This window comes from Lathamus discolor, chromosome 1 (genome assembly GCF_037157495.1).
Source record: "Lathamus discolor isolate bLatDis1 chromosome 1, bLatDis1.hap1, whole genome shotgun sequence".
NCBI lineage: Eukaryota > Metazoa > Chordata > Aves > Psittaciformes > Psittacidae > Lathamus > Lathamus discolor.
In genome coordinates, this window is record NC_088884.1 from 53,889,440 (window position 1) to 53,912,870 (window position 23,431).

Here is a 23,431-nt window from a genome sequence, read left to right on the forward strand (position 1 = left end):
TAACAAAAGATTAGCAAGTTTGTACAACAGGGCGAGGTGGTTGTGCTGCTCCCTCTGCACTGGGAATTGCTAGAGTTGAAGGTGAAAGTTGTAGTTTGACCAGGAAAAGAGTTCTTATTTAGAGCTTGCAGGAAAAAAGAAAAAGTGGCCTTGTGCCAAAATCAGTGCGGCTGAAAATGCACTTCCTGCAGTTAAAAATCCAGGGAGATTCCTATATAATGGGACTTCAGAGAGGAGATCTGGCAAAACTGTGAACATCTATTCATTTTGTTGCCTTAAAAGTTAGCTTCCCAGCAGCTCTTCACTTCGCTGGTGGTGTTTAGGGCGAGGTTGTCTCATCCTATAATGTAGTCCTGGTCTGACATCTGAGAATACCAAAGCTCTACAGGAAAAACAGGGACCAGAGTTTATTTCAGTTACACCACTTCCTGCGTGGAAATCAGGAGATGTTCCCAAAGGGCGGTCACTGTGTGTAGGCGATAGCATGTCTCTCTCCACAGGAGCTCTCTGCAGCTGGTCTGGGAAGTTTACTGCCTCAGGAAGCCAATAAATTAAACAGATACTTAATCTGAAGAGGGCTGGGCTGGGGTGGCCAGAAGAGCTTGGTGGAATATTAACACTGTTTGCTGCTTATTGAGAGCAGGGTAACTGTGCTTTGAGCCATCGATGATCACCATTCAGCTAGGAACCTTAGCTGAATGGAGATAATCATATGACCTGAAGTAGTCCTTTTTCAGTCTTACTACTTTTTTACCTCCCTGGTGTCATGTTCTGATGATGTGATTATTGGTTGCTGAGTTAAATAGGTTCCCAGTAAAATCCTGATTCTTTTCATATTGTAATAGGATTATCATACAAGATGACGGTGTTTGCATCTGAGACAAAATACACAGTAGTTTACATGCAGAAGAAGTGCAACCATCTAGAAACTGAATTTTCTAAAGATCAGCACAAAGCTCTTGAAACAGGCCCAACCCAAACGGAAAATACAAGGTGCTGTTGAATCAATAATGAAGCAACAAGTTTCAAGGCTGTGCCAGGAAAACAGGGAAATGTCTCTCCCTTCGCATCCTTACCTACGGAGGAAGTTTTTTTCTGCCATCGGTTACTGATTCACTCAGTCCAGGGAAGGGCTGCTTTCCAGTTTGGTTTGAATGCCGGTCCTCTAATCAGCTGGAGAAAAGGAGTCACTTATATAAGCCAAAGGAAAGGAAATGCTTCTGTGATACAGATCACATGAAGAGCTAGGACTGAGCACTGGTTGTCTCCCGAAGCCCAGTTTCTGCATCTTCTCACCCTGATTCTTTAGGGCTGAGTTGACTGAGAGAAGTGGCAATTTAGGAGCCTTTCCTCTTCTTACTGGTCTTTCTTTTTCAAGGCAGTTGGTGAAGGCAAGTGGAAGGCATGACCCCCTCCTCAGACAAAGAGCTCAACGGGCTAGATAACCCCATCTTCATGGTGAGTCTGCTTGTCTCCTACGGGTAATTCTTGCATTAACAGGTACGAGACCTGCAAAAGGAGGAGAAAGCCAGGGGCTTTTCTGACTGGCTGCAAAGATGCTGGTGTGTTGTAAACGTCTGTCTCAGCTCCTTTATCAACAGGAATCTAAGGAATGATTTCCACACTACAGCCTGCTGCTGTGGACTCAGCATACTGCCTGCTCTGTAGTGCTTTTTAAGCTTTTTTTTTTTTTTTTCCTCCATTATTTCTAAAACGGTATCATAGATGAATGGCAGCACACTTGTATCTGTACTGAAAAGCAAGCAGGCTTGTGGCACCTTGTGGCTGTGTCCCTGGGTAGAGCACTTTGCATAATAATTAGTAAAATTGCAATAGAAATTTAGCCTAGTGAAGAATGTGTTTATTTTCTGTGTGTCTTCTGCATATTTCTAATGGGATGAATTGTCAGAGAGATGGGTGAAAAAGCGATTTGGGAGTCACTGGAAGAACGCATGCTGTAGAGTTACAGCAGGGTAGTAAAAGCTGTAAATGATGCGTCAGTTCAGGGTCATGCAGTGCCCTGGAAATGCTGCAGGCTATTACAGCCATAGGGCGCGGGCCTGAGGCACAGCAGCCCCCTTCCTATCCCACAGCAGGGGTCATGTCCGTTAGAATCTAAAAGAGCTGCCTATGTTCTGACAGCAGGTGTGAAGGAGTGAGGTCCTGCAACCATCTTCCTACCTTGGTACAGAGCACCCATCTTGGAGGACCTTGGAGGAGGCATTTAACTTCCTGGTGTGCAAAGTGCCCCATTTCTTGGCTAGCTCTTGGTGAGCTTGCTGTAGCAGTGGAGGTGGGAGTGCTCTGCCAGCTCTGGGCAGAGCCTCTGGGAGGTGCTCAGGGCAAGTAAGAGGTCTTCTTTTGGTATTGGTAACAGGGTTTCTGTTTTTACCTGTTCTGACATAACACAGATCAGGATCGTGACTTCCTCTGGTTTGAATCACCCCAGAGAAGGTAGAAGTCAGAGGTCTTTTACCTGTGGTTCAAGCAGTTCAGTATCTGACTGCCTTCCCGATGTGCTTATTTAAGATGCTGTTGAGGGCCCTTATGCTATGACCGGAGCCTGAGATACATGGAGGTGTCCTGGTCCCCTGGGTTGATGGGAGCATCTGGGCTGAAAACCACCAGCAGCAGTTCCTCTTCTCTGCTGCAGACTGCTCCTGCCTTGTCCTTTTCCAGCATCTCAGCATCACAGACTGGCTGAGGTTGGAAGGGATCTCTGGAGGTCAACTCTTTCAACCCCTCTGCTCAAGCAGGGTTATCTAGAGCCAGTTGCCCAGGACTGTGTCTAGACAGTTAAATATCTGTAAGGATAAAGAATCCACAACCTCTCTGGGCAACCTATGCAGTACTTGGTCACCCTCACAGTGAAAAAGTATTTCCTCATGTTAAGATGGGACCTCCTGTGTTTCATTTTGAGCCCGTTGCCTCCAGTCCTGTCTCATCCTGTTATCTCCACTCCATCCTTCTCCCACTGAACCCTGCTCACTCTCTCCCCTCCAGCTCCTGGGGTGATTCAGGCCTTCATGTGGTGATCATGTGGAGCTGCTACTGGCACAGGCTCTGCCTGGCTGGAATATGCCTCCTGGTTAACATGGGAAAAGTTCCAATGCAAGGAAAGGAGCTTACTGCTGTCTGCCTAGCTTAGGATTCATCTACCCGTGGTGTTGTTCAGGAGTAGCTGTCCCCAGATGACTCTGTGCATGGGCAGCCTGAAGTACCTTGCTGTACATTTGTTAATCCATGGCTTAGGCTCTCCTGTTCTGAAGTGAAAATGTCTCCACAGGGAGTTATTCAGGAATGCCTCTTGCTCTCAGAGTTCATGCCTGAGTTCAGTTTGAATTAACTCTGTCGTCACCCATCTATTTTGAAGTACCTATAATGCTCCCAGCCTACCTAAGCTGGATAAATACAAAGGTAATATAAATAAATAAAAGGTATTACATAGCGTTATTTCAACAGCCTGGTCTAAAATGGGACTTTGGAGACTCAGCTATGAGAATGGAAACCTGGAGGATTCAGGCAAATGATAAAGTCCTTCAGGATTAATCTGCCCCACCTGCAATATTTATGACTGAATGTAACATTAATTTTACATCCCTATTCCCTGACCTTATTGTTAGCTGTTTGCCCCTACTGGTAGGTAGGCTACGAACACTACTGCAGCTACCTCACTTTGCTGAGCGTTTCAGTGTCTTCAGCTTCCAGCAGGACTTGGATGATAAAAAACCCCAGAAGTCTGGTGCTGACAAACTGGTTGAGCTTCTCTTGATAACAGGTTTCTGTCCCTGACTGAGCAGGGCAACCCAGCCCAGGAAAACCCCCTGCTGCCAGGGTGCCAAGGACTCACTGGCTGGAGAAGGGTCGGTGAAACAAATGGCTTGGGATCTGAATTAGCTTTTGCATTTGGCTCAAAACATTGTGGCTTCCCAGGCAGCCTCCTTCCATTACATGCGTGTCTGCAGGGATGTGCATGTCTGTGTGTGTGCACATGGGGTGTCCATGTGCACAGGCAACGTGTGTGTGTGCATGTGTATGCACAGGGGTCAGGGGGCTTGGGAGGAGGAGTGGACAACCAGGGGCATTTACATAGCTTAAAAGCTGTGGCAACTGAAGCAAAGCAGTGTTTTGCTTTCCTTGGCAAAACATGTCTTTGTATAAATAAACCGTGCAGGGCGTACAGCTCTCTGGGGTGCCCTGGAGCTTCTGGGAGGAGATTCAAGTCTTCCTGGGGAGCTATTTCAGACCCTGCCACTTCCCTGAGGCTCCAGGTCCCCATGCTGCTTCCTGGTCCCCGATGCTGCTCCTGCCCTGGGGCATCCTTCTGGGTGCCATTCCCCACAGCATGTGGTTGAGCTGTGGCAGCACCCCAGTAGCCAGCTCCTTCGAACTGGGCACCGGGACTCCTCATCCACTGGTGTCCCTGTGTTTTACCCGGTTCCTCTGTAGGGGTGAGGTTTCCTAGTAAGACAAAGGACAGTTGCGTTCATCAAGGCAGAACATCTGTAAGGGTGAGTAAGGAAAGAGAAGGCTTAAGAAGAAAAGAAATGTAAAACATGCTTCTACTCTGTATTAGTGGTGACCAAGTTGCTTTACCATATTTTATCAAAAGCACTGTTTGGGTGGGACAGCCAGGATGGACAGAACCTACTGGACAGTGCAGCTTTCACTGATTAACCCATTCCACACTCTTCCATGCTTCTGATTGCAGTTTCTCCATCCTTAGCTAGATGTTAATGATTCCAGCGCACTTTCCCCAGTTGTCCCTCCGAGGCTGAGACACCCTCTAATGTCTCTTCTGGTCTGGACAGACATGTGCATATAAAAGTTTTCCGTAGCTGTTTGTACCTCTCTTTTAATTTTCCCCTTTGCTCTTCCTTTTCATCCTGGCATTGTTGAAAGCTACATACGAGATATTCCTGCAAGACATAGAGCATGGCCACAAGAGAGGTGGCTGCTGGGTGCCTGCAAGGACAGGCTGTGGCTAATGAACGGTCTCTCCTATTTTCCAGGGTGAAGTTGGGAAACACTACTGCTCCTCACTGGATCGTGCTGTCCGGGGCCCAGAGGAAGGCAGGGACATGGGCCACAGTGGCATCAAGCTTGCCTACACTGTCATGGACGTGCCCCCCTGGTACCTGTGCATCCTGCTGGGCATTCAGGTGTGATGGGGGAGCAGGGGGAGGCTGGGACTGGGTGAGAGTTTAATGGCTCTTCAGCTGGTTAATGAGGGTGAAACCTGAATTTGGAAGTGCTTTACCATCACTGGGCATGGCTGGAGCTTTGAGGCTGGATCTTGTGAGCTCAAGTCCCTTCTACCACCTCCTCAGCACAGACTCTTAACCTTGTGCCCTCAGCTACACTGCACCCCTTGAAGTGCATGTGGGAAGGCAGGGTCCCACAGTTAGGGCCAAATAGTGAATAAAAACAGGTCGGATACCTCAGCTGAAGGTAACCAAATGTGTAAGTGCTGTAATATAAACTTCCCATGGCAATATAAACTGCACACAAGGGCCACACTGCTTTGGCTGGTGTCGGTGCCCAGGTAAGTTGAATGACCCAATGCCACCAATGCAATGCTGGGTACGGAGCCTCAGGGAAGAGAGATCTCAGAATGATTAAGGTTATCACTTGGAGCTTGGTGGACATTTTGTACTTTGATTTCCTAAATGGTTACCTCAGATTTAGAGTGTATTAAACCAAGTTTTCTGAACACATCTGCATCATAATTTTAATAAAGCATGCCTTTAATGAACACAGTGAGTTTCTGAGTGCCACCAGTTCCACTGCAGTCCCGTGCTCCTGTAAGAACTGAAAACTAAGGTTAATATTTAAAGCAAAAATAACTTTGAAACATAATTTACAGTAATTAACTGAAGGTCATTGTAGAAATATGTCTGCGACTCTTCTGAAAAACGCAATGCCCGATTTTTCCATTTGTTGGCATCCAGTTTTCATGGTTATCTGTAACTGCACTGGGGGAGAAAAGCAAAGAATTGGTAGGACCAATTTGCCAACTTCTTATGTCATCCTTTGTAGTGCAAATGAGATGGGCTGAAACATTTGCATTCACTTTGCCTGATCTCTCTCTCCCTCTACCTTGGGATGTGCCCACCTTCCTGTAAGAGAGCCGAAGACAGCTTTGTCTGCAGGTGCTGTGGATAAACTGGTTGCTCCCGACAGTAGTCTGTGGAGTCCAGAGCACTACAAAAGGTCTTTGGGCATGGAAAGAGGGATAAGTTTGTGGGGGTGTATTGCAGTTCTTGTAGGTGCTTTGCAACAGCGTCTAGCAGAGCATTCAAGTTGCCAAAAAAAGAGAATGGGTAGTACTAGTACCTCCCAAACACAAATCTGTGCACTATTAGATTTCCCTCAACAACACAGTATTAATATACAGCCAGTTCTGTGCCCTTTTTCACCCAGTCTTTCTCTATGGCTCCTAGCATTTCCTGACAGCCCTAGGAGGTCTCATAGCCATCCCGCTGATCCTCTCCAAAGAGCTTTGCCTCCAGCATGACCTCCTCACCCAGAGCCACCTGATCAGCACCATCTTCTTTGTCTCAGGGATTTGCACCCTGCTGCAGGTCCTCTTTGGAGTCAGGTAGGCCAAATGCAAGAAATGGGATACATGGCAGAACGGCTTGTAGATGCAGAGTTTTTGTAGAATGCTTGTATAATTACTGCATGCACAGCACCAGCTTGGTGTAGAGTGAGGGTCATTTTCTACTCTTGGGCAATCAGGGCACATACCAAAGCATCCTGAAATTGCTGTACGTTAATAGCTCTTCACTGTTCCGCCTTTTACATCTCCTGGTACTTTGTGCACCTTTTGTTGCGTTTATACAACTCTCTCGTGTAAAAAATAAAGCATTGACACATGCAGTAAACAGTATCTGCTTGCTCCTTACCCCAGGGATCCTCTAGCTGAGGCAGGACCCTTCTGATCTGGGCCTGGGATCAAGATCACAGATCCCACAGGAAACTGTAGGGCAAAGGATAACTTGGAGAAAAGTGATTGAAACTCTTCTACCATCAAATCACTGGTCAACTGCCAGCTCCACAACATGTTTTTATTCCTCCTGTTTCTTCCCCCATCTCTGTCTGTCTTAAGAAGTGGCTGGGGGCAAACATCTCCCCAGAGGTTGCTCTCCTTCTCCTACATCGCTAAAGGATTAGTGGAGGAGGACGGACATCCTGGCCATGAAAAAGAGAGACTCTGGTTCTTCGCAGTTGTGTTAAAGTCAGGCTGGGGTACATGACCATGGCTGTGGCTGCTGGTGCAATTCAGGCTGGTGTCCTCCCAGGCACCCGCAAATACCTCAGTGAATACCTGAGAGCTGTGATGTTCTCTGCTTGCTGTTAGCTGAGGATGAAGGAGTAACAGGGATCCTCTCCTATAGCTGAGTGGCTAAATGAGGAACAGCAGATCCAATTAAGTGGTAAGGACCTGTTCCCACAGGATAAGCTTGAATGGCTTTTACTGTGCTGAGGATGCAATTGCAGTGTTGCAGGCCCCAACCGTAAGGCGTGAGGGCATTCCCGACAGGAAGGTGGGATTCAGCCTGCAGTTTGGCCGGAGGCAAACCAAGCCTGCGGAGGCAGTGAGAAGCAGATTTTTCTTTCTCCTTTTTCTGTTTTCTGAAACCCCGCAGTAGTTGTTGACAACTGTAAGTCACCAACAAGACAGCCAGAAACATGGTGAATAACGAGCTGGAGGAGATGCTTTTTACTGGAAAATATCCATGCTACTCTCTGAGGCCCTGGGGAGCCCGCAGCTGAGTGCTCTGCCCAGTTCTCAGTGCCCGCATTTAAAAAAAGACTACTTCAGAGGATAGGAGGTAAGGAGATGGTCTGTTATTGTGGCTTGGGAGACTGTGTTATAGAGGCTGGCCTGGTTAGCAGGGCAAAGTGGTGGCTCAGAGGGGTACAGCTGTTGCCTGCTACTAGTCTGGAAGAGAAATGGGGGTCATCAGGCAGGGACAAACCATTCTGGCTAAAAGACATTGTTGGCACATGAATGAATGGATGGGAACTGGCCATGAAGATGAGGAGGTTCCCATCGAGACCAAGCATGGTTCAGAAGCAGCCCTGCAGAAGCAATAGCCAAGGAAAAAGCCTGACTTGCTGCAACTTGTAGCTCAGTCATGTTACACAGCATGAAAAAGCAGTGATGGGTCACAGGCAGTAACTGGAGATACTATTCAAGAGGTTCCTGAGGGGAGACATATGTCACTTGCAATTATGGCGAGCCCCACTTAGCAGATTCTTGGGCATCATGTAGTGATTATCAGAGCATCACATTTCCTTCCCTAAACCTGCATCTTTTCCTCTTGCAAACCTCATGGGAAAGAGCTTAGTGTGCCCTGTTTGCCTTGCTTTGGCACCCCAGTTTCCTCTGAGCACAACCATTGCCAGCAATGTCTGTGAAACTGAGAGCCAACGCAGCAGGAGCTATAAATCTATTGTTAATTCAACAGTGGTGGCACTGGGCCTTCTCTGTTTCCTTTTGTTTGACTTTTTGCCTTGCCAAGCAAAATCCTTTGAAGGCTGCAACATATTTGGCCAAATGCCATAAATAAGTAACTCCACAGATGACTGATATTCAAATACCACTTACTGGCAATGCTTTGACAGTGCTTCGATTGTGCATGGCATGAGTAATTGCAGTGGTATAAATATTTGCTTTAGGTGATGGAGACGTGATGCTGTTACAGCTATGCCATCTCTTATTTTGCAGTGCTTTTCAGAGAACAGTTGAAATGCTTCTGTTTCAGGGGAATCCGTTCCCTGCACTCACCTGGCTTTCTGCCCTGCTGCTTTTCTGAGCAGGAGCCGTGAGACCTCCTGGTGCAAGGAAGGGTTGCTCTGGGGACTTCTTCCTTCCTAAACAGAGGGAGCAGAGCACCTCAGAAGTTTCCTTTGACAGGTTCAGAGCTGCTGTGCCAGCCTGCACCCTCAGGCAGCTTCGGCTTTTCCAAGCGTGCTAAAGAACAGCCAGAACAACTTGCACTGCAATGGGGACTTAATGCCTGTGGGAGTTTGAAGAACCAGTCAGACCTTTTAGGTCTCTTTCTCCATTTCTCCATGCATGGAAAGAGGCTGGCATAGCTCACAGGAGCATTGGCTCTACAGTAAAAGCCAGTGCTGAGTGCCTCTGGATGAGCAAGCTCCTTGCTAGCCTGAGGGATTTGCAGAGTGAGGGTTACTCTAAGCCAGGAGGCACGCGTGGTGTGGGGAAAGCCAAGGTCTCACCCAGCCAGTATGCTCAGACCCATCCATGCAGGTTTCCTTGGCAGTGTCAGTAGAAATGAGGCAGAGGAATTAGCTTTCAAAAAGCCAGGTCACATTTTCTACTGCCCTCAGTCAGATGGTTGTGATGCGGGGAGTAGCCAGTGCACGTCCTTGTGTTCATGAGCAGGTTGTGAAGAAAACTGAGGCAGCTGAAGGGGACAGACGAAGCAGCTAGATATTAGCAAGATTTGGGCTTAGATCAATGCTGAGCTCACCATCTTCCGAGCCTCACCATCTTCCTTCCTTGGGCTTTTCCCCTCCTCCAGCTTTTTACTTTTGTTGTTGTTCTACTCTGTGCAGCTCCATGGTCTCATCTTACCTTAACAGGGCTACTTTTTCCTTAATGCAGGGCAGCAGTTTGACTGCAGCACTGACGTGCCCCTCCATCACTAACCCTGAGCTCTTCCCCCCAGGTCATTGCTCTTGAGTGCGATGGGCAGCAATTCCCACCCATGGTCAGTGATAGAGAACTGCCAGAGTATTTCAAGATATACTGCCAGAGGCCATGGGCAGACTGTTTTTTAGGTTATTCTGCTTTTTCTCTCCCCTGTGGAGCTGGGTTTCTTGCATTCTCACTCATCATCTTTTGCCTCTGCTCTCCTTCCAGGTTGCCTATTATTCAAGGAGGAACTTTTGCATTCCTGACCCCCACCCTGGCCATGCTGTCTCTCCCCAAGTGGAAGTGCCCTTCTTGGACACAGAATGCCACCCTGGTGAATGCCTCTTCACCAGAGTTCATTGAAGTCTGGCAGATGCGGATGCGAGAAGTACATTACATTTTCAGTGTCACCTACTCTGTACCAGGGCTGTTTGCTTTCAGAAAAGTGCCTGACCATGTCAAGGCCATCACTTCTGGAGATCCCTCTATCCCCAGTATACATTTGCCTTCACCCAGTTGCAGCTTCCTAAGCATCTATTCCCTAGCAAAAAAGCAGGTGCTTCACTGCTGCTAAACAGGGGTACAGGCCTCAGATGGTTGATTTATGATGCCTGCAAAGTCTCCTGTGATCCAGCCAGATCCATTCTCCATGAAGCATGGTTAGCCTTGAGGAAGGAAAGAAGGCAAGATGCTTCCAAGGAAGGGACCCTGTCTAAGCACAGAAAATAGTAAAAAGAAATACAGAACTTACTGTAAGGGGCAGAAAAGAAATGCAGAACTTACTGTAAATATTAAGGAGAAGTGCATCCTTAGGTAGTCAAAAGAGATAAGGAAAGGTCAGGGATCTCACTGCCACATTCTGTCTGTTGCCTTACGAGCCTAAGTGGCTGAATTTGCTTCTGTTGATCCATTCACTGAGTGCTTTGCAAAGCTCTTGGGAAGCATTCAGAGCTCATAAGGACCTTTACCCCAGCCCCTGTGTTCCTCTTCAGCTTGAAGGCAGGAGAGGGAAGTGCTCAGCACCACAGAGAACCCAGCCTGGCTCTATTACCAAATCTGTGAAGGCAGGGAGCAGCCTCACCCCTGCGTCCCCTGCATGGAGCTGATGTGTACAAGCAGCGTTTCAGGATGTAATTGCTGGCTACTTAACAGTGACTGTCAAATATGGGAAAGTTCAGGGTGATGAATGTGTCCCCCAAGGGAAACTGATACTCGGAACAAAACAGAGGCTGTAAAGATCCACCTGCCCTACCAGCATACTGAAGTGCCCGAAGCCCTTCCCAGATGGGAGATGAGTGGAGATCATGGCCCTGCTCCTGTTTTCAGGGCAAGAGCTTTTCCCTTGTGTTTTGGGGGGACAGGGAGAAACAGTGTAGGGAAGCTGATGCATGCTTGCTTGGCCCAGGAGGACAGAGAGGAGGGGGTCCCTGGAACAAAATGAGACCTGGAGAGGACTCAGTCCATCAGCTGAGAGGGAGTTGGTGTGCTGGTACTTTGGGGGTCCTTTCCCACACATGATGCTCTGCCAGGCTTTGCTGTAGTCAGTGGGAGGCCTCTGAGCCTGGCTCTCACACTGGATTTGTGTGATGCATCTGGACCTCCTTTCAACCTCTGCTCTCCCCCTCTCTTTTATTCCAGTTGCAAGGAGCTATCATTGTAGCTTCCTGCTTCCAAATCTTCGTTGGATTTTCTGGCCTGATTGGATTCCTGATGAGGTTCATCGGCCCCCTGACAATCGCGCCCACCATCACCTTGGTTGCACTTCCTCTCTTTGACTCGGCTGGCGACGAGGCTGGGCAGCACTGGGGCATAGCGTTCATGTAAGTCTGACTTCCCCATGCAGAAGCTGCGCGCACACAAACCACTTACCTCTAATATGAAACCAAATGTCACAGCCTGTAGCAGGGTTCCTCTGGGTTCAAGGGTTATTCACTGAGCACTAACATACAGTGGCCTTGTGCAAGGCAGCACCGTGGGAAAGCAGTGGAAACTAGCAGGAGGTTAGAGCCCTCAGCATCAAAGCAAACCCCAAAAATGAGTTAAAAAATCTGTTTTTTTTGTGACAATCCAAAGTTTCTTCATAGGTCAGTAGAAGAACAAGCCTTTCCAGGGGGCAGTCTCTGTCACGAGCTGTTTGCGCACACTGTTTCACACCCCCATTATGTAAGTAAGTTAAAGATGCATTCCTAAAATGACAAAGTTGAGCACCCAGAGTTAGGTATTCCTCGAGTTAAAATAGCTTTATGCATTGGTTTCACATGTCGAGGAGGAATTGTTTTCTCCACAGGGTGCTCTGGAAATGTCTGCCCATGTGGCTTTGTGGCAGTGAGTGCTCTCTCAGGGATATTTGTGTGTGTGCCCTTGGGCATCAGGGTACAAGTGTGCTTGGTGGCAGAATTCCCATGGTATTTCAGGAATTAATTTAAGAAGTAGAAATCCCTCTGCATGGTTCCCCTGCAGATTTGGTACCTTCAGATCCCTGATGCAGATTTGGTACCTTCAGATCCCTAATGCAGACTTCAGCTCAGGATAACATGCAGTAGAAGTAGGTTGTTACCCTCCCTATGGCCTCCCATCAGTTTGTTAGCACTTTCAGACCTGCCTTTGGAGACTCAGGGGCCAGGCTTGACTGCAGCCCCACAAGGCAGCTTGCTGGTCTGGGGACCTGCTCCAGTCCACTTCTCTCTCCTTCTTTTCTTCCTCAATTTGCCCTCCCAGACCCCAAAACCATGTCCCTTCTCCACCCCCAGTTCCTCACTTAACTGCTCTCTTCCACCAGCACCCTGTAAAATCCCAAACCCTGCCTCCAGCACAACCCTGCCTCCAGCCCGTGTCCCTGCTCTCAACCTAGGTCACCCTTTCTGTCTGGTTCATTTCTGTCCCATCTTCTACCTGTGCCAATCCTAGTCCTGACTTTCCTGACTCAGGTGCCTTAGCTCCAGCTTGATCATTATGCTTTGAGCCATCTCTGTGCCCTGTTTTGCTGCCTTCTCCATGCTCCATGGGTGTCATTAGGGAAAGAGGAAGGGCGATAATGGAGAAAGTAGAAGACATGAGTCATGTGGTCTCAGCACTCTGCTGTTCAGCCGCACCCCATCACAAAGCCCCCATGATGGGTGATACCGTTGCCTCAAGAAACTGATGTAGAGAGCGCTCACTTGCTCCCTGTGATGGTGCCTAAACAGTTCATCACTGGGCAGGGACTGGACGTATTCAGAAGGCTCAGAATCTTTAGGGGCTGCAAATGTTAATGCCTGAGATGTCTCTGCTGACTGCCTGGGATCTGGGATGAGTGATCATTGTTACAGACTGAGCATACCTGAACACGTTTTTGTTCTAATAGAGCCCAAAGAGCAAGTTCTACTAAACATCAATTTTCTGCTCCAGCTCATAAGCAGACCCTGCTACTGCTAAAGGCAAAATGACCTTCTCAGTGCAGACTATGTACTATGTCTGTTTCCTGAGCATCACTCTTTCAAAAAAGGTTTGGGATATATTTTTTTCCAGAAACATTTAGCCTGAGGCTGATGTTTTCCATGGAAAATTTCATCCTGAATGGGTAAAGTTAGGTAGAATTAAAAGCAGCTGAAAATAGTGTTTGCTAATGGATGAAAGCAGTGACACCTACCCGAGATAGACGAGGGCTCTGCAGTGATTCATAAGGCTGTGAGCACCTTTGTCAATGCAAATGTACAAAATGTGCACTGATGCAGTCTGTCTGGGCTCTGTAGCTCTAGAAACCATGAATGGAAACCAGTTCCTCCTCAGACTTTCTGCCTCCAGTCATTCAGTTGTGATTGATAGATAACCTTTGGCTGTATGGTGTCATGCGTCTCTGCACAGAGGTGAGGTTAGTGTTTCCTTTGCACTGCTGGTATTCTGCCTGCACATAAATATTGGACCTATACCTCATCACTTTTTCACACATGGAAAGGTACCAGTTTTCCCTGCACTGTCAGTGCACTTCAGCTGATGCAATTGACTTCTCACCAAATCCTACCTGGATTAACTCATTCAATATATACAATTTAGACTTGTTATAAAAAAATGAGCCCTTCAGAGGCCTGGTTAACATAGGAGGAAAATGTCCAAGGTATTTTACCAGTTCAGCAATCAAAGTGAGGTGCCCAAGTCCCTGCCCCCTCACTGCATTTGGCAGCCTCCAGCTTCATCTGGTTGCCCTTTCTGAGGGGCAGACACCTGGGGGGCAGACAGGGCTTGCTATGAGAGACCCAGCTGTGCTGCTGCTTGCAGGAGATGTGTCCTACACAAGAGATGGGAGAGGAGCTGTGCTTCATGGTTGATACCACCAGAATGAGCCCCAGGTGCTGCTATGGGCACACATGAGAACCCCTGATTCGGGCAGACCAGAGGGCCGTGCTCTCCCCTTCTTGGCTGGCTGGGAGGGTTCTGTGGGTGCCACGTGCAGCCCCACAGTCCTGCCATGTTTTTTTTCTTTGAAAACAGGAACTTGCACAGCAAAATCGGATCCTCTTTCTTTTACTCCATGCAGCTCAAGTCTTCTTTCCACTTGGACAGCAGTATAGGTAAACCTGAAATCAGGAAACCAATACATCCTGCGTTTCCACTACATCTGGATTGCACAGAAGGTCAGGGAAAGTTTCCTACAAAGCCTGCCTGGATCTTGCATGTCTTTCAGGGCCTTCTTTTACGGAAGCAGCATCCTTAAATTTCCTGCAACTGTGTCATACTCATTGATGCACTAACTGGGGGTCAGTCTTGAAACAAAGTGGGGGGGGGGGGCGGTGGGGAGAAATACTTGCAAATGCAGAGGAGCTTGTTCCACCTCAGGCTTGCTGAAGTGGGGACTCACTCTCTAGTGCTGAGAGCCTGGTTTCCTTTGGTCCTCTGGAAGCCTGGTTCCTCGGGTAACAGGCCTTCGGTTATTGTGGGGACAGGTGGGCAGCTGGGCACCCACTTTGTTAATGATCTGGTTTACCCTCCTTCTAGGACCATTTCTTTCATAGTTCTGTTCTCTCAGTACCTGAAAGACGTCCCCGTGCCACTGCCATCTTACCAAGGAGGCATGAAGTGCCACCTCTCCCCAGTCTACCTCTTCCAGATCTTCCCGGTACGTAGGGGTTCCCCGGTATGTGGCAGCAGGCCTCACCTGCTCCAGGCTGCCTCGGCTCTTTCCACTCACATCCAGCCGAATTGGTGCTTCCCAGCCCACCCTATGCAGTGAGGGGGCAGAGGGGAAGAAGGTCCCCATGGCCCTCACCATCAGGAGGGAGGGAAGAAGGGAGGATCACCAGGACCCACTGCCATCCCTCTGCTTCCATTCCATGTGCAGGGGAAAGGGTTGGGTGGGGAGACACCTTTTCCACCTCAACCGTGCTAGAGATGTGGCCATATCCTAACCAGACCCCACTGCTGCATCTGATGGGCAGGTGCTGATGGGGCTGTCCCTGAGCTGGCTGCTCTGCTACGTGCTGACGGTGACCGATGTCCTCCCTGCAGACCCCACTGCCTATGGCCACCTGGCCCGGACGGACATCCGTGGGGATGTTCTATCCCAGGCTCCCTGGTTTCGGCTGCCTTACCCAGGTACCACTGTTCTGCTTTTCCTCATCCTGCCACGCTGCTCCCTGCTCCGGCTTTCATCTCCGCTTATGGCTAGCAGGGGGAGAGTAAATGCCAAAAAGCAGGCAAACACCCACAGGCATCCCTGCTGTTCTCCCCTAATCCCCTGCAATAGATTTCAGGACAAACCAACCTGAACCGAGCTCTTTACTTGCAGGCCAGTGGGGAATGCCAACAGTCAGCCTGGCTGGAATATTTGGCATCTTAGCTGGGGTGATTTCCTCCATGCTGGAGTCTGTGGGAGACTACTACGCCTGTGCTCGCCTGGCCGGGGCCCCGCCACCGCCAAAGCATGCCATCAGCCGTGGCATCGGGGTAGAAGGCATCGGCTGCCTCCTGGCTGGTGCCTGGGGGACGGGGAATGGCACTACCTCCTACAGCGAGAACGTGGGGGCCCTGGGCATCACCAAGGTGAGCCTCACCACAGCGGGGTGGCTCCTGGAGGTTTACCCCAGGGGTGCCTGTACAAAGGGGTGGTGCACATGGGTATGTGCTGGACCTGGGGTGTGATCTTAGCCCAGCTTCTGCAAGGCACGTGGGAGGATGTGCCTTGGCACATTGGTGACCAGCTCAGCAGCACTGTGAAGCACCTGAAGGTGGCCAGTCCTGCTTTTTCTCTGTTTATTGTCTGTGCCTGGGATGAGTGCACACTGCTGTTATTCATGGCATGTGGCTTGATCAAGCCCAGCATGCCAGTAAAAAGAGGATTTCCCCGAAAAAGAGGATTTTAAGGAGAGGTAAAGACCTCACAGTCACCATGTAGATAGCAGGGAACTGTGCAGTTTCTTCAGTCTTAAGAAAGAGAAATGATTTTCATGTTTTCCTGACATTATTGAAATAAACTCTAAGGTAGAGGCTTTAGCAGCATATGCTCACACTTGTGGTACCAGTGGATTAGGTAATTTGCCTTCAAGGCCAATTCCATATGCTGGTTAATTTGACATTTTGGCAAGTTAAGAATCTGAAGCTTCATTCTAATCTTGGAACAAATAGATCTGTTGGCTTACATTAAATTACAGTTTTGATGGTAATGGTGTACCAAGGTTTTAAGCCAAGGAATATAAAAAGCCCACCTGAAGGCAGCGAATGATTTTGAAGCTCCCTACCAAATCTTTTTCATTTATCTTTCACAGTCAAGTAAGACTTAAAATATTTTAAAAGGACATGTTTAAGAAACACTTAGAAACAGAATTAGTTACTAAGAATGTTTTTTGTTTAAAGCATTCACAAGAAGCCCTGCCTGAACATATGACGTTAAAGGGAGGGATTAAAATATTTAATTTCATTATAAAATGTTTGCAGAGGATTACAGAGTTCCCTGCCTAAGACACAAATGTTGTAAATCTTAGCGTGATTCTTTAAGCTATCCAAGTTTTGGTGTGGCAAGGCATATCTCGACTTGAAAGTCTCATAAATACTGCTGCTTTTCTTTTTAGTTTCCATAGTATGTAAATGTCTCTTTCATCCCCTTGTTTGGCAGATACTCTTTTTTTTTTCCCTATTTGCATGCTCTAACAGATCTGAATGAAAGGCATGGCTTGGTGCTTCATGCTGTCTTTGTTGTAGTGCCCAACCCAGAAAAGGCCACCATGGCTCTTTCTAGGGGGAAAAAATGAGAGTAAGAATGGTTTTACTGAAGCAATGGGTGAGGAGAGATAGGGACAGACCAAGATACTTCCCAGTTTCTGATTAGCCATTTGTTGACCATAGAATGGATATATCAGATCCCAGAGTTTGGCACTGGAGCAGCCAGCCAGCTCTGGTCTCCCAAATCTTTGTCTACAGGGATCAGTGTGGGACACCTCACTGAAAGCCATTTTTAGGTAGCAACCCAAACACTGGTGGAAGGATTGTCCAGTGGATTGACTGAGTGGTTGCAGCGCTGTGGGTATGCCAAGACATTTCTAGGCTTGAGTGAGAGCAAAGCTGTGTGTGGGGATTAGTGTGCTCTTAATGTAATAATACTCTTTTTGTTTAAGAGCAAACTGTTAAAGTCATGACAACAGTGGGAACGAGGGTAACACCATGTAAATAGGTGTGGATCCATGACTGCTCTCAGAGTGCCTTTCATGATGCAGATTTAATAGTGCACAGATACAGATGCTTCCTACGCAGTGTGAAAATTCCAGCTCACTGGTGGCTGCATCTGAACCTGTGACCAAATGTGCCACTGAGTGCTTCATCCAGAGGTGTAACCCCTGCCAGGCAGGCTGGAGCTGGAGCCTGCCATCCCTCGCCTCTCTGTGCCGGTCAGCGTGTGACTGCCCTTGCCTCCTCTTCCTCTTGCCCCAGGTAGGGAGTCGAATGGTGATCATCGCTGGTGCCTGCACTATGCTCCTCAGCGGTATCTCCGGGAAAGTCGGGGCAATGCTTGCCAGCATACCCACCCCTGTGATCGGAGGCATGTTCCTTGTGATGTTTGGAGTTATCACGGCAGTGGGGATTTCCAATTTGCAGGTAATGGCTGTGCAAGTGCCACTGCTTCCCTAGGGAAGGGGACTTCTGTTTCAAATCAGGTTATTACCAGGCTGAGTCAGATGCAAACATTTGCATTGGCAGTTCCTTGAGAGAAGATGAGGGGATGTTCCCAGAAGGGCTATATCACACAGGGTTCCCTGGTCAGAACGGGGTTTCCTGGCACTGACGGGAGCAGGATCACCAACACCCCAGCAGCAACAGGGCTGCTGCCCATGTCCGCTCCTGCAGGCAGTGTTTACATCCAAGCATGTCTCATGGACATGACAGTAATCCACAGGCTTGGGTAATTCCAAATGTAATGTATACAATTTCTCTATGCAGTACACTGATATGAACTCCTCGAGAAACATCTTTATCTTTGGATTTTCTGTATTTGCTGGCCTCACGGTTCCCAACTGGGCAAACAAAAATAGTACGCTGCTGGAAACAGGTAAGAAGCAACATCAGAAGCATTTCCTGTAGCATAAAACTGAAGCAAAGGCTGATCCATAGAAATCTTATAAAATGCACTTTTCCCTGATAAACCCCTGAAACATGCTTTGACTGTTGCCTGTTTCTTTCTGGGAGGGCTGCTCTTGTCCTTTGCTCTGATGCACAGCTGTGGTGCAGAAATCTCTGGTCTCGATCAGTGACTGCACCTCACCAGATTCCTGTTGTGCTAAGAATTGCAGAGTGCTTCCCTGGGACACGCTCCCAGGATGGAGCAAGAGAATACTCCAGGGCTGAATTTTGATCAGCATCTCAATGAATGAGGCTTCCTTATGGACTCATACACAATAGCACTTGTATTTCCAAAATGCCCAAATTCCATCAAGTTCACTTTATTGAAATTTCCAGTGCTCCAACACCCTTTCATTGTGTCTTGTGTGACTAATGTGTTCATCATAAAGGCTGTAGTGTCCTCTGTTAAGGTATATCTGGCATGCTCGGTGGGCTGTTGAAAGAGCTGGGCTCACAAATCACTCACTGTGTAGGTGGTCTAAGAGTGCCACTGGGCTTTGCTCATGTCTATTAGCCCTCACAGAGAAACATTACACCTGGTTAACTCACTGTGAAATCACATGCTAAATATACCTGTGTTTTATTGGGAACTGAAGCTTGTGCTTTTGTAGGAAACTGCTTGGTGTTATGTTGTGGAGGTGCAGAGTGAGTTTGGAGAAGAAGGCAGCTTTTTCTGGGCCAGTGGTGGGGTCTGCACTGTTAGTAGGCTCTTAATATGTTCATGAGTTACCTCCTGCTCACTGGCAGCTGGGTCAGTGGATAATTACACAGAAGAAAACTGTAAGTTTGGAACTGGCTGTGAGATCAATCTCTCTTGCATTGCCAAATCTTAAGCTCTGCTTTGGGATTTGCAAGTCTTGTCTAAACAAGCATGCAGCTTGCAGCCTCTTGGCACTGGGTAAGATGCTGGTCAAACATGCGTCTCTGCATCAAAGCTTTGTTTTTTCGCTAGGAATCATCCAGCTGGACCAGGTGATCCAGGTGCTTCTCACCACTGGCATGTTTGTAGGTGGACTCCTGGGGTTTATCCTTGACAACACCATTCCAGGTAGGATTTGCTGAAATGAGCTACACTACTAGTTTGTGCCTGCCCTAAGGTTTGTTTCCTAGCATGTTTTTGTCTTCATGACTACTGCTCTATGGGCAGGAGTTGTGCTACCAGCCATGAAACACCATGTGATTGAACTCCTCCCAGAGAGGGGTGAGAAACAGCAGATATCACTGAAATGGTCTCTGGATGGAAAACAGCAGATTATAAAAAACCTAACTCATTTTTTCAGGAACAACCTAGTCTGAGAGAAAGATTTATTTGGGAAAAATGTCTTTTAGGGAAAATGCCAGCCTAGGGCCATTTTGCTGGTTGAAAGGAGAGAGAAAGCCCAAACGTGTGCCTCCTTATGTTTGCTGCTAAAACTGAGGCTTGAACTGGTGCTACAGCAATGGAAAGCAGTAGGAAAGCCTGATGACCAAAGATAGGATGTAGCACCTGCAGCTGGTCGACACAGCCAGGAAAGAGCCTTTGATTTTCATTGAGCCTGAGGAAGGATGGCTTAAGAACAGGAGAGGAAGCCGTCTTTTCTGCTACAGAAAAAGAGCAGGAAGGACACTCCGTTAAGCAACTGCTTCTACTGTCTCAGGCTCCTTGGAAAGTGAATCTCCTTCTGTCTTATTACTTTTCTTGTAGCCCTTGATCTTCAGCTCCTCCAGGCAGGATATACAGGTGTGCTCACTCCCTTTACCCAAGAGGGACTCAGCTGTTGCAACAGCTACAGGCACTTGCAATTCCTTGGCTTGGGTAAACACCTGTGACAGACTACTAATTGCCAGCTAAACCTTATTCCTCTATTCTGCAGTATGTGGGCAGTTAACATTCTGCTTTGCTTTCCTAGCACTGTATGAATCCCCCTTTGAACAGTCCTTGGATCTCAGGTGGCTTGTGAAAACCTGTCTAGGTATACTTGATTCCCATGGCAAGCAGTGGAGAAGACTGCTTAAGACTGAAAGCCATTGAAGGAAGATGGGTATTGTCTAGAAGCTTGTTAGTGAGGTTTGTAAAGAGATTTGGAGCTAGAAGGGTTTAAGTGCAAGGGATCTGTATGTTGTGCTGGGTCTGCCGGGCTTTTGGAAGTGGGTGTGAGGCACTCAAGGTAGTCCTGTGCTCAAACACCTGCTGTTTTAAACACAACATTCTCGGTTTTGCTGTTGCAGGAACACAGGAAGAGCGAGGGCTCCTGGCATGGAAGCATAGCCACAAGGGAGAGGCAGACATCTCTCAGCTCATTTCCAAGGTGTATGATCTTCCATTTGGCATAGGCACCAAATACTGCGCTGTCTCTTGGTTTCGGTATCTCCCTGCTTGCCCCAAAAGGCTACTTGGTGGCAAGAGAATGGATGAACTGAAGGCTGCCGAACAGGAAAGCAGTGTTACAGCAAGCTCAGAAAGAGACTCTGAGATAGGTGCTGGTACAAGGATATAAGCACCTTCCTATCTCGGAAGCAGAGGTCTGAAAAGGATGTCTGCAGCCCACATCATTTGAACATGAGCTGGCAGCTGTCAGAGGCTGGAGCAGGAGAATGATAATGCCTTTCTCTTCCCAGCTGTGCCCCCTGCACCTCAAGGGAGTAATTTTTCTCCTCTCTGCTCCTGCCTGCCCACCTCTAGGAAGAACATATTCCCTCTTCAGGGAACACCAAAGCCCAAGAAATGCTTGGAAAAGATGTTCAGTTTCCTTCCTTGCACTGAACCTTGGGGACCCCAAGGAGCAGCTGTTTAGCTGAAGCAGAGCTCTTCCTGTCTTCTGTCCTGGCTGCCCAAGGAACCACAGAAGATATCCCTGATGTAGGCCCTGTACCACTCTCAGGCATCCCTAGGGCTGAGGCTAATCCCCATCACCTTAAGGATCTGTAATGGCAATGCTCACCTCTCAGCTTGTGGTTTACACTCATCCTGGCCAAGAGGAAGGGGTGGGCACCTTTAGGTCATGATTATTCTCACTGCATATTCCCATAATTTAAAGTCAGTCAAATGAATGCGGTTGTAAGAGAGGTGGCTGAGGTTAATGGGCTTGACTGTCTTCTGAACATGCCTCTCCTGTATTGGACTGCAGAGGGAATCTAGATACCTTCTGTTCTTGACCTAACCCAGCTTCATTGCAATGAATCCCTGAGCAGTCTCACGGAAGCCAGCTTCCCCAGAGCGCCAAACCCGACAAAGATGAAGGAGACAATTCTTCTGCTCACAGTGAGATGCATCCCCGTTACTGCTATGTCCTGTGTCCCCTCCACTGTACTTGTTTGGTCTGGTGATTGTTCTCTGGAAAACAGTTTGCAGATTCTTGTTCCTGTCCACTGTCAGCAGAAACAGCCTTAACCTATATGGCCATGTCCAATGCAGTTGCATGCAGTGCTGGTTGCTGGTGGTGTGTAATAACATTGTTGTAGTATGAGCTTGTTTCCAGTACTGAGATTTATACTTAGTTGGGGTTTTTTTGAAAATAAATGAAATGTAGAGTGTAATCGTATTTCTCAGGGTGATCACCATAGTGAGTGGCTGATAGCATTCAAAGAATCAGTGTATAAGGGACCTTTGGAGGTCATCTGGGCCAGCCCCTGCCCAGAGCTGGTCCTATTACACCAGGTTGCAGAGGACTGTGTCCAGTTGCGCTACGGGTGGAGAGCCACAGCCTCTCCAGGCAGCCTGTTCCAGTGTCTGACCACCCCTATGGTGAAAAGCGTTTTCCCTCATGTCTACCTGGAATTTCTAATGCTTCACCTTGAGTCTGTTGTCTCTTGTCCTATCACTGTTCTTCTCTGAGAAAAGTCTGACCCCCTACTCGACAGCTGAAGGCCATGATATGATGTCCCCTTTGCTCTCTTGGCTCAAGACTGAACAAAACCTGTGTAGTTTAATTGAAAAGCTTTAATTCCTCATGCTTATTACAGTCCTGTTCTTTAGTCCCATCCTTCAGCTGTAGCAGTATGTGGCTTATTTTACCAGTAAGGGATATATTGGGTTTTTTTTTTGCTTTGGGAGTGAATGAAGTCTGAATAGATCAATTGTGTGAGCGCTGGGATCCAAAAGGAGGAAAGATTATGGTACAAATAGTTTGCTGTTATGGGCAGGCTGCAGTGCCTCTGTTGAAGATTGTGGCTGTTTTGCCTTTGGGAGAAAAAATAATTCGCACATTTAAGTATAATCTGATCCCTCCCCATCATCACAGATTTTACAGAGATGACTAGTCCCAGGCATCTCGACTCTGGCATCTGCATCCTCCACAACCTTGACTACATCTCTAGGCTTATTTAGAGCCAGCCTGTTCTCCCAGAGATCTAGCAAACAAACCCATGGTGATACTCATCATCACTCACAAATTTACTTGTGCTGCAGCACGTGTGAAAGCAAGTTGTTACTCTACCTCAGCCTGTTCCTGTGTCCTGTACTGAACCTGCCAGGCTGCTGCTGGCCAGACCTGCCACACACTGGAGGAATGGTTTTGATGGGAACAGGATACACAGCTAATGACCAAGGTACACAAGCCACACCAGCAGGGCCAAAACCTGCTGTACTGTATAGTCTTGAGGTGTTCCATCTGCCATGTGAGACCTTTTCCTTCAGTGCTGCAGTTGGAATCCCCACATGGAAAAAGCAAGGTGGGAAGCACAGATGGGGAACCCTTAGTAATTACTGGCTCTGTGTCAGCTCTGTGGAGGATGCAGCCGTATCTTTTTACTTCTCATTAAGACATGTTAGGATTCTGGCAAGTGTCAGAGGTTTATATTTGCTTTAGCTCTGTTCAAAAAAACCCAAACTATTGCCCCAGGTTTTCCTACAAATATAAGTCTTGATTTGGCTTCTAGTTCCCCACACCAAGGATGGAGAACATTGCTCGTCTGTTATGTTGTCACCATTCACTGCTGCAACTTCACAGCTCCTGGCATGAGAAACCCCAGTTCCCAATGGAGGGGGTTATCCTAGCACATCCTAGAGCTCAAGAGGCACAGACAGCTCTGTGTGTGTGGGTATGCTGGTCTGGGGCAGCTGTATCTGCTGTTGCTAAGGCTTAGAAGGCAGTTTTTCAGAAGCTGTTTTATGTCCCTGTTTCAAGCTCAGGCTTCTAAATGTCCTTTAAAATCCTCCCTTTGGTGTGTTTGTTGTAAATATATAACATATTCTTTTAT

At 47.9% G+C, this 23,431-nt stretch overlaps 1 protein-coding gene across 2 annotated transcripts; it reads left to right on the forward strand.

Moving 5' to 3' along the window:
* Nucleotides 1-1,112: 1,112 nt before the first annotated feature.
* On the forward strand, nt 1,113-23,183 carry LOC136010450 (solute carrier family 23 member 1-like). Of its 2 annotated transcripts, XM_065671666.1 has the most exons (12): nt 1,113-1,458; nt 5,013-5,162; nt 6,444-6,601; nt 9,899-10,058; nt 11,309-11,490; nt 14,642-14,762; nt 15,082-15,238; nt 15,432-15,685; nt 17,567-17,731; nt 18,074-18,182; nt 19,206-19,301; nt 20,462-23,183. In XM_065671666.1, the coding sequence occupies exons 1-12, from the start codon at nt 1,405-1,407 to the stop codon at nt 20,728-20,730; spliced, it is 1,875 nt and encodes a 624-aa protein (XP_065527738.1). In that variant the 5' UTR covers nt 1,113-1,404; the 3' UTR covers nt 20,731-23,183. The 2 variants fall into 2 exon arrangements, with proteins under 2 accessions (XP_065527738.1, XP_065527728.1); XM_065671656.1 differs by lacking the exons at nt 9,899-10,058; nt 11,309-11,490 and having other exon boundaries at nt 1,114-1,458.
* The last annotated feature ends 248 nt before the right edge of the window (nt 23,184-23,431 follow it).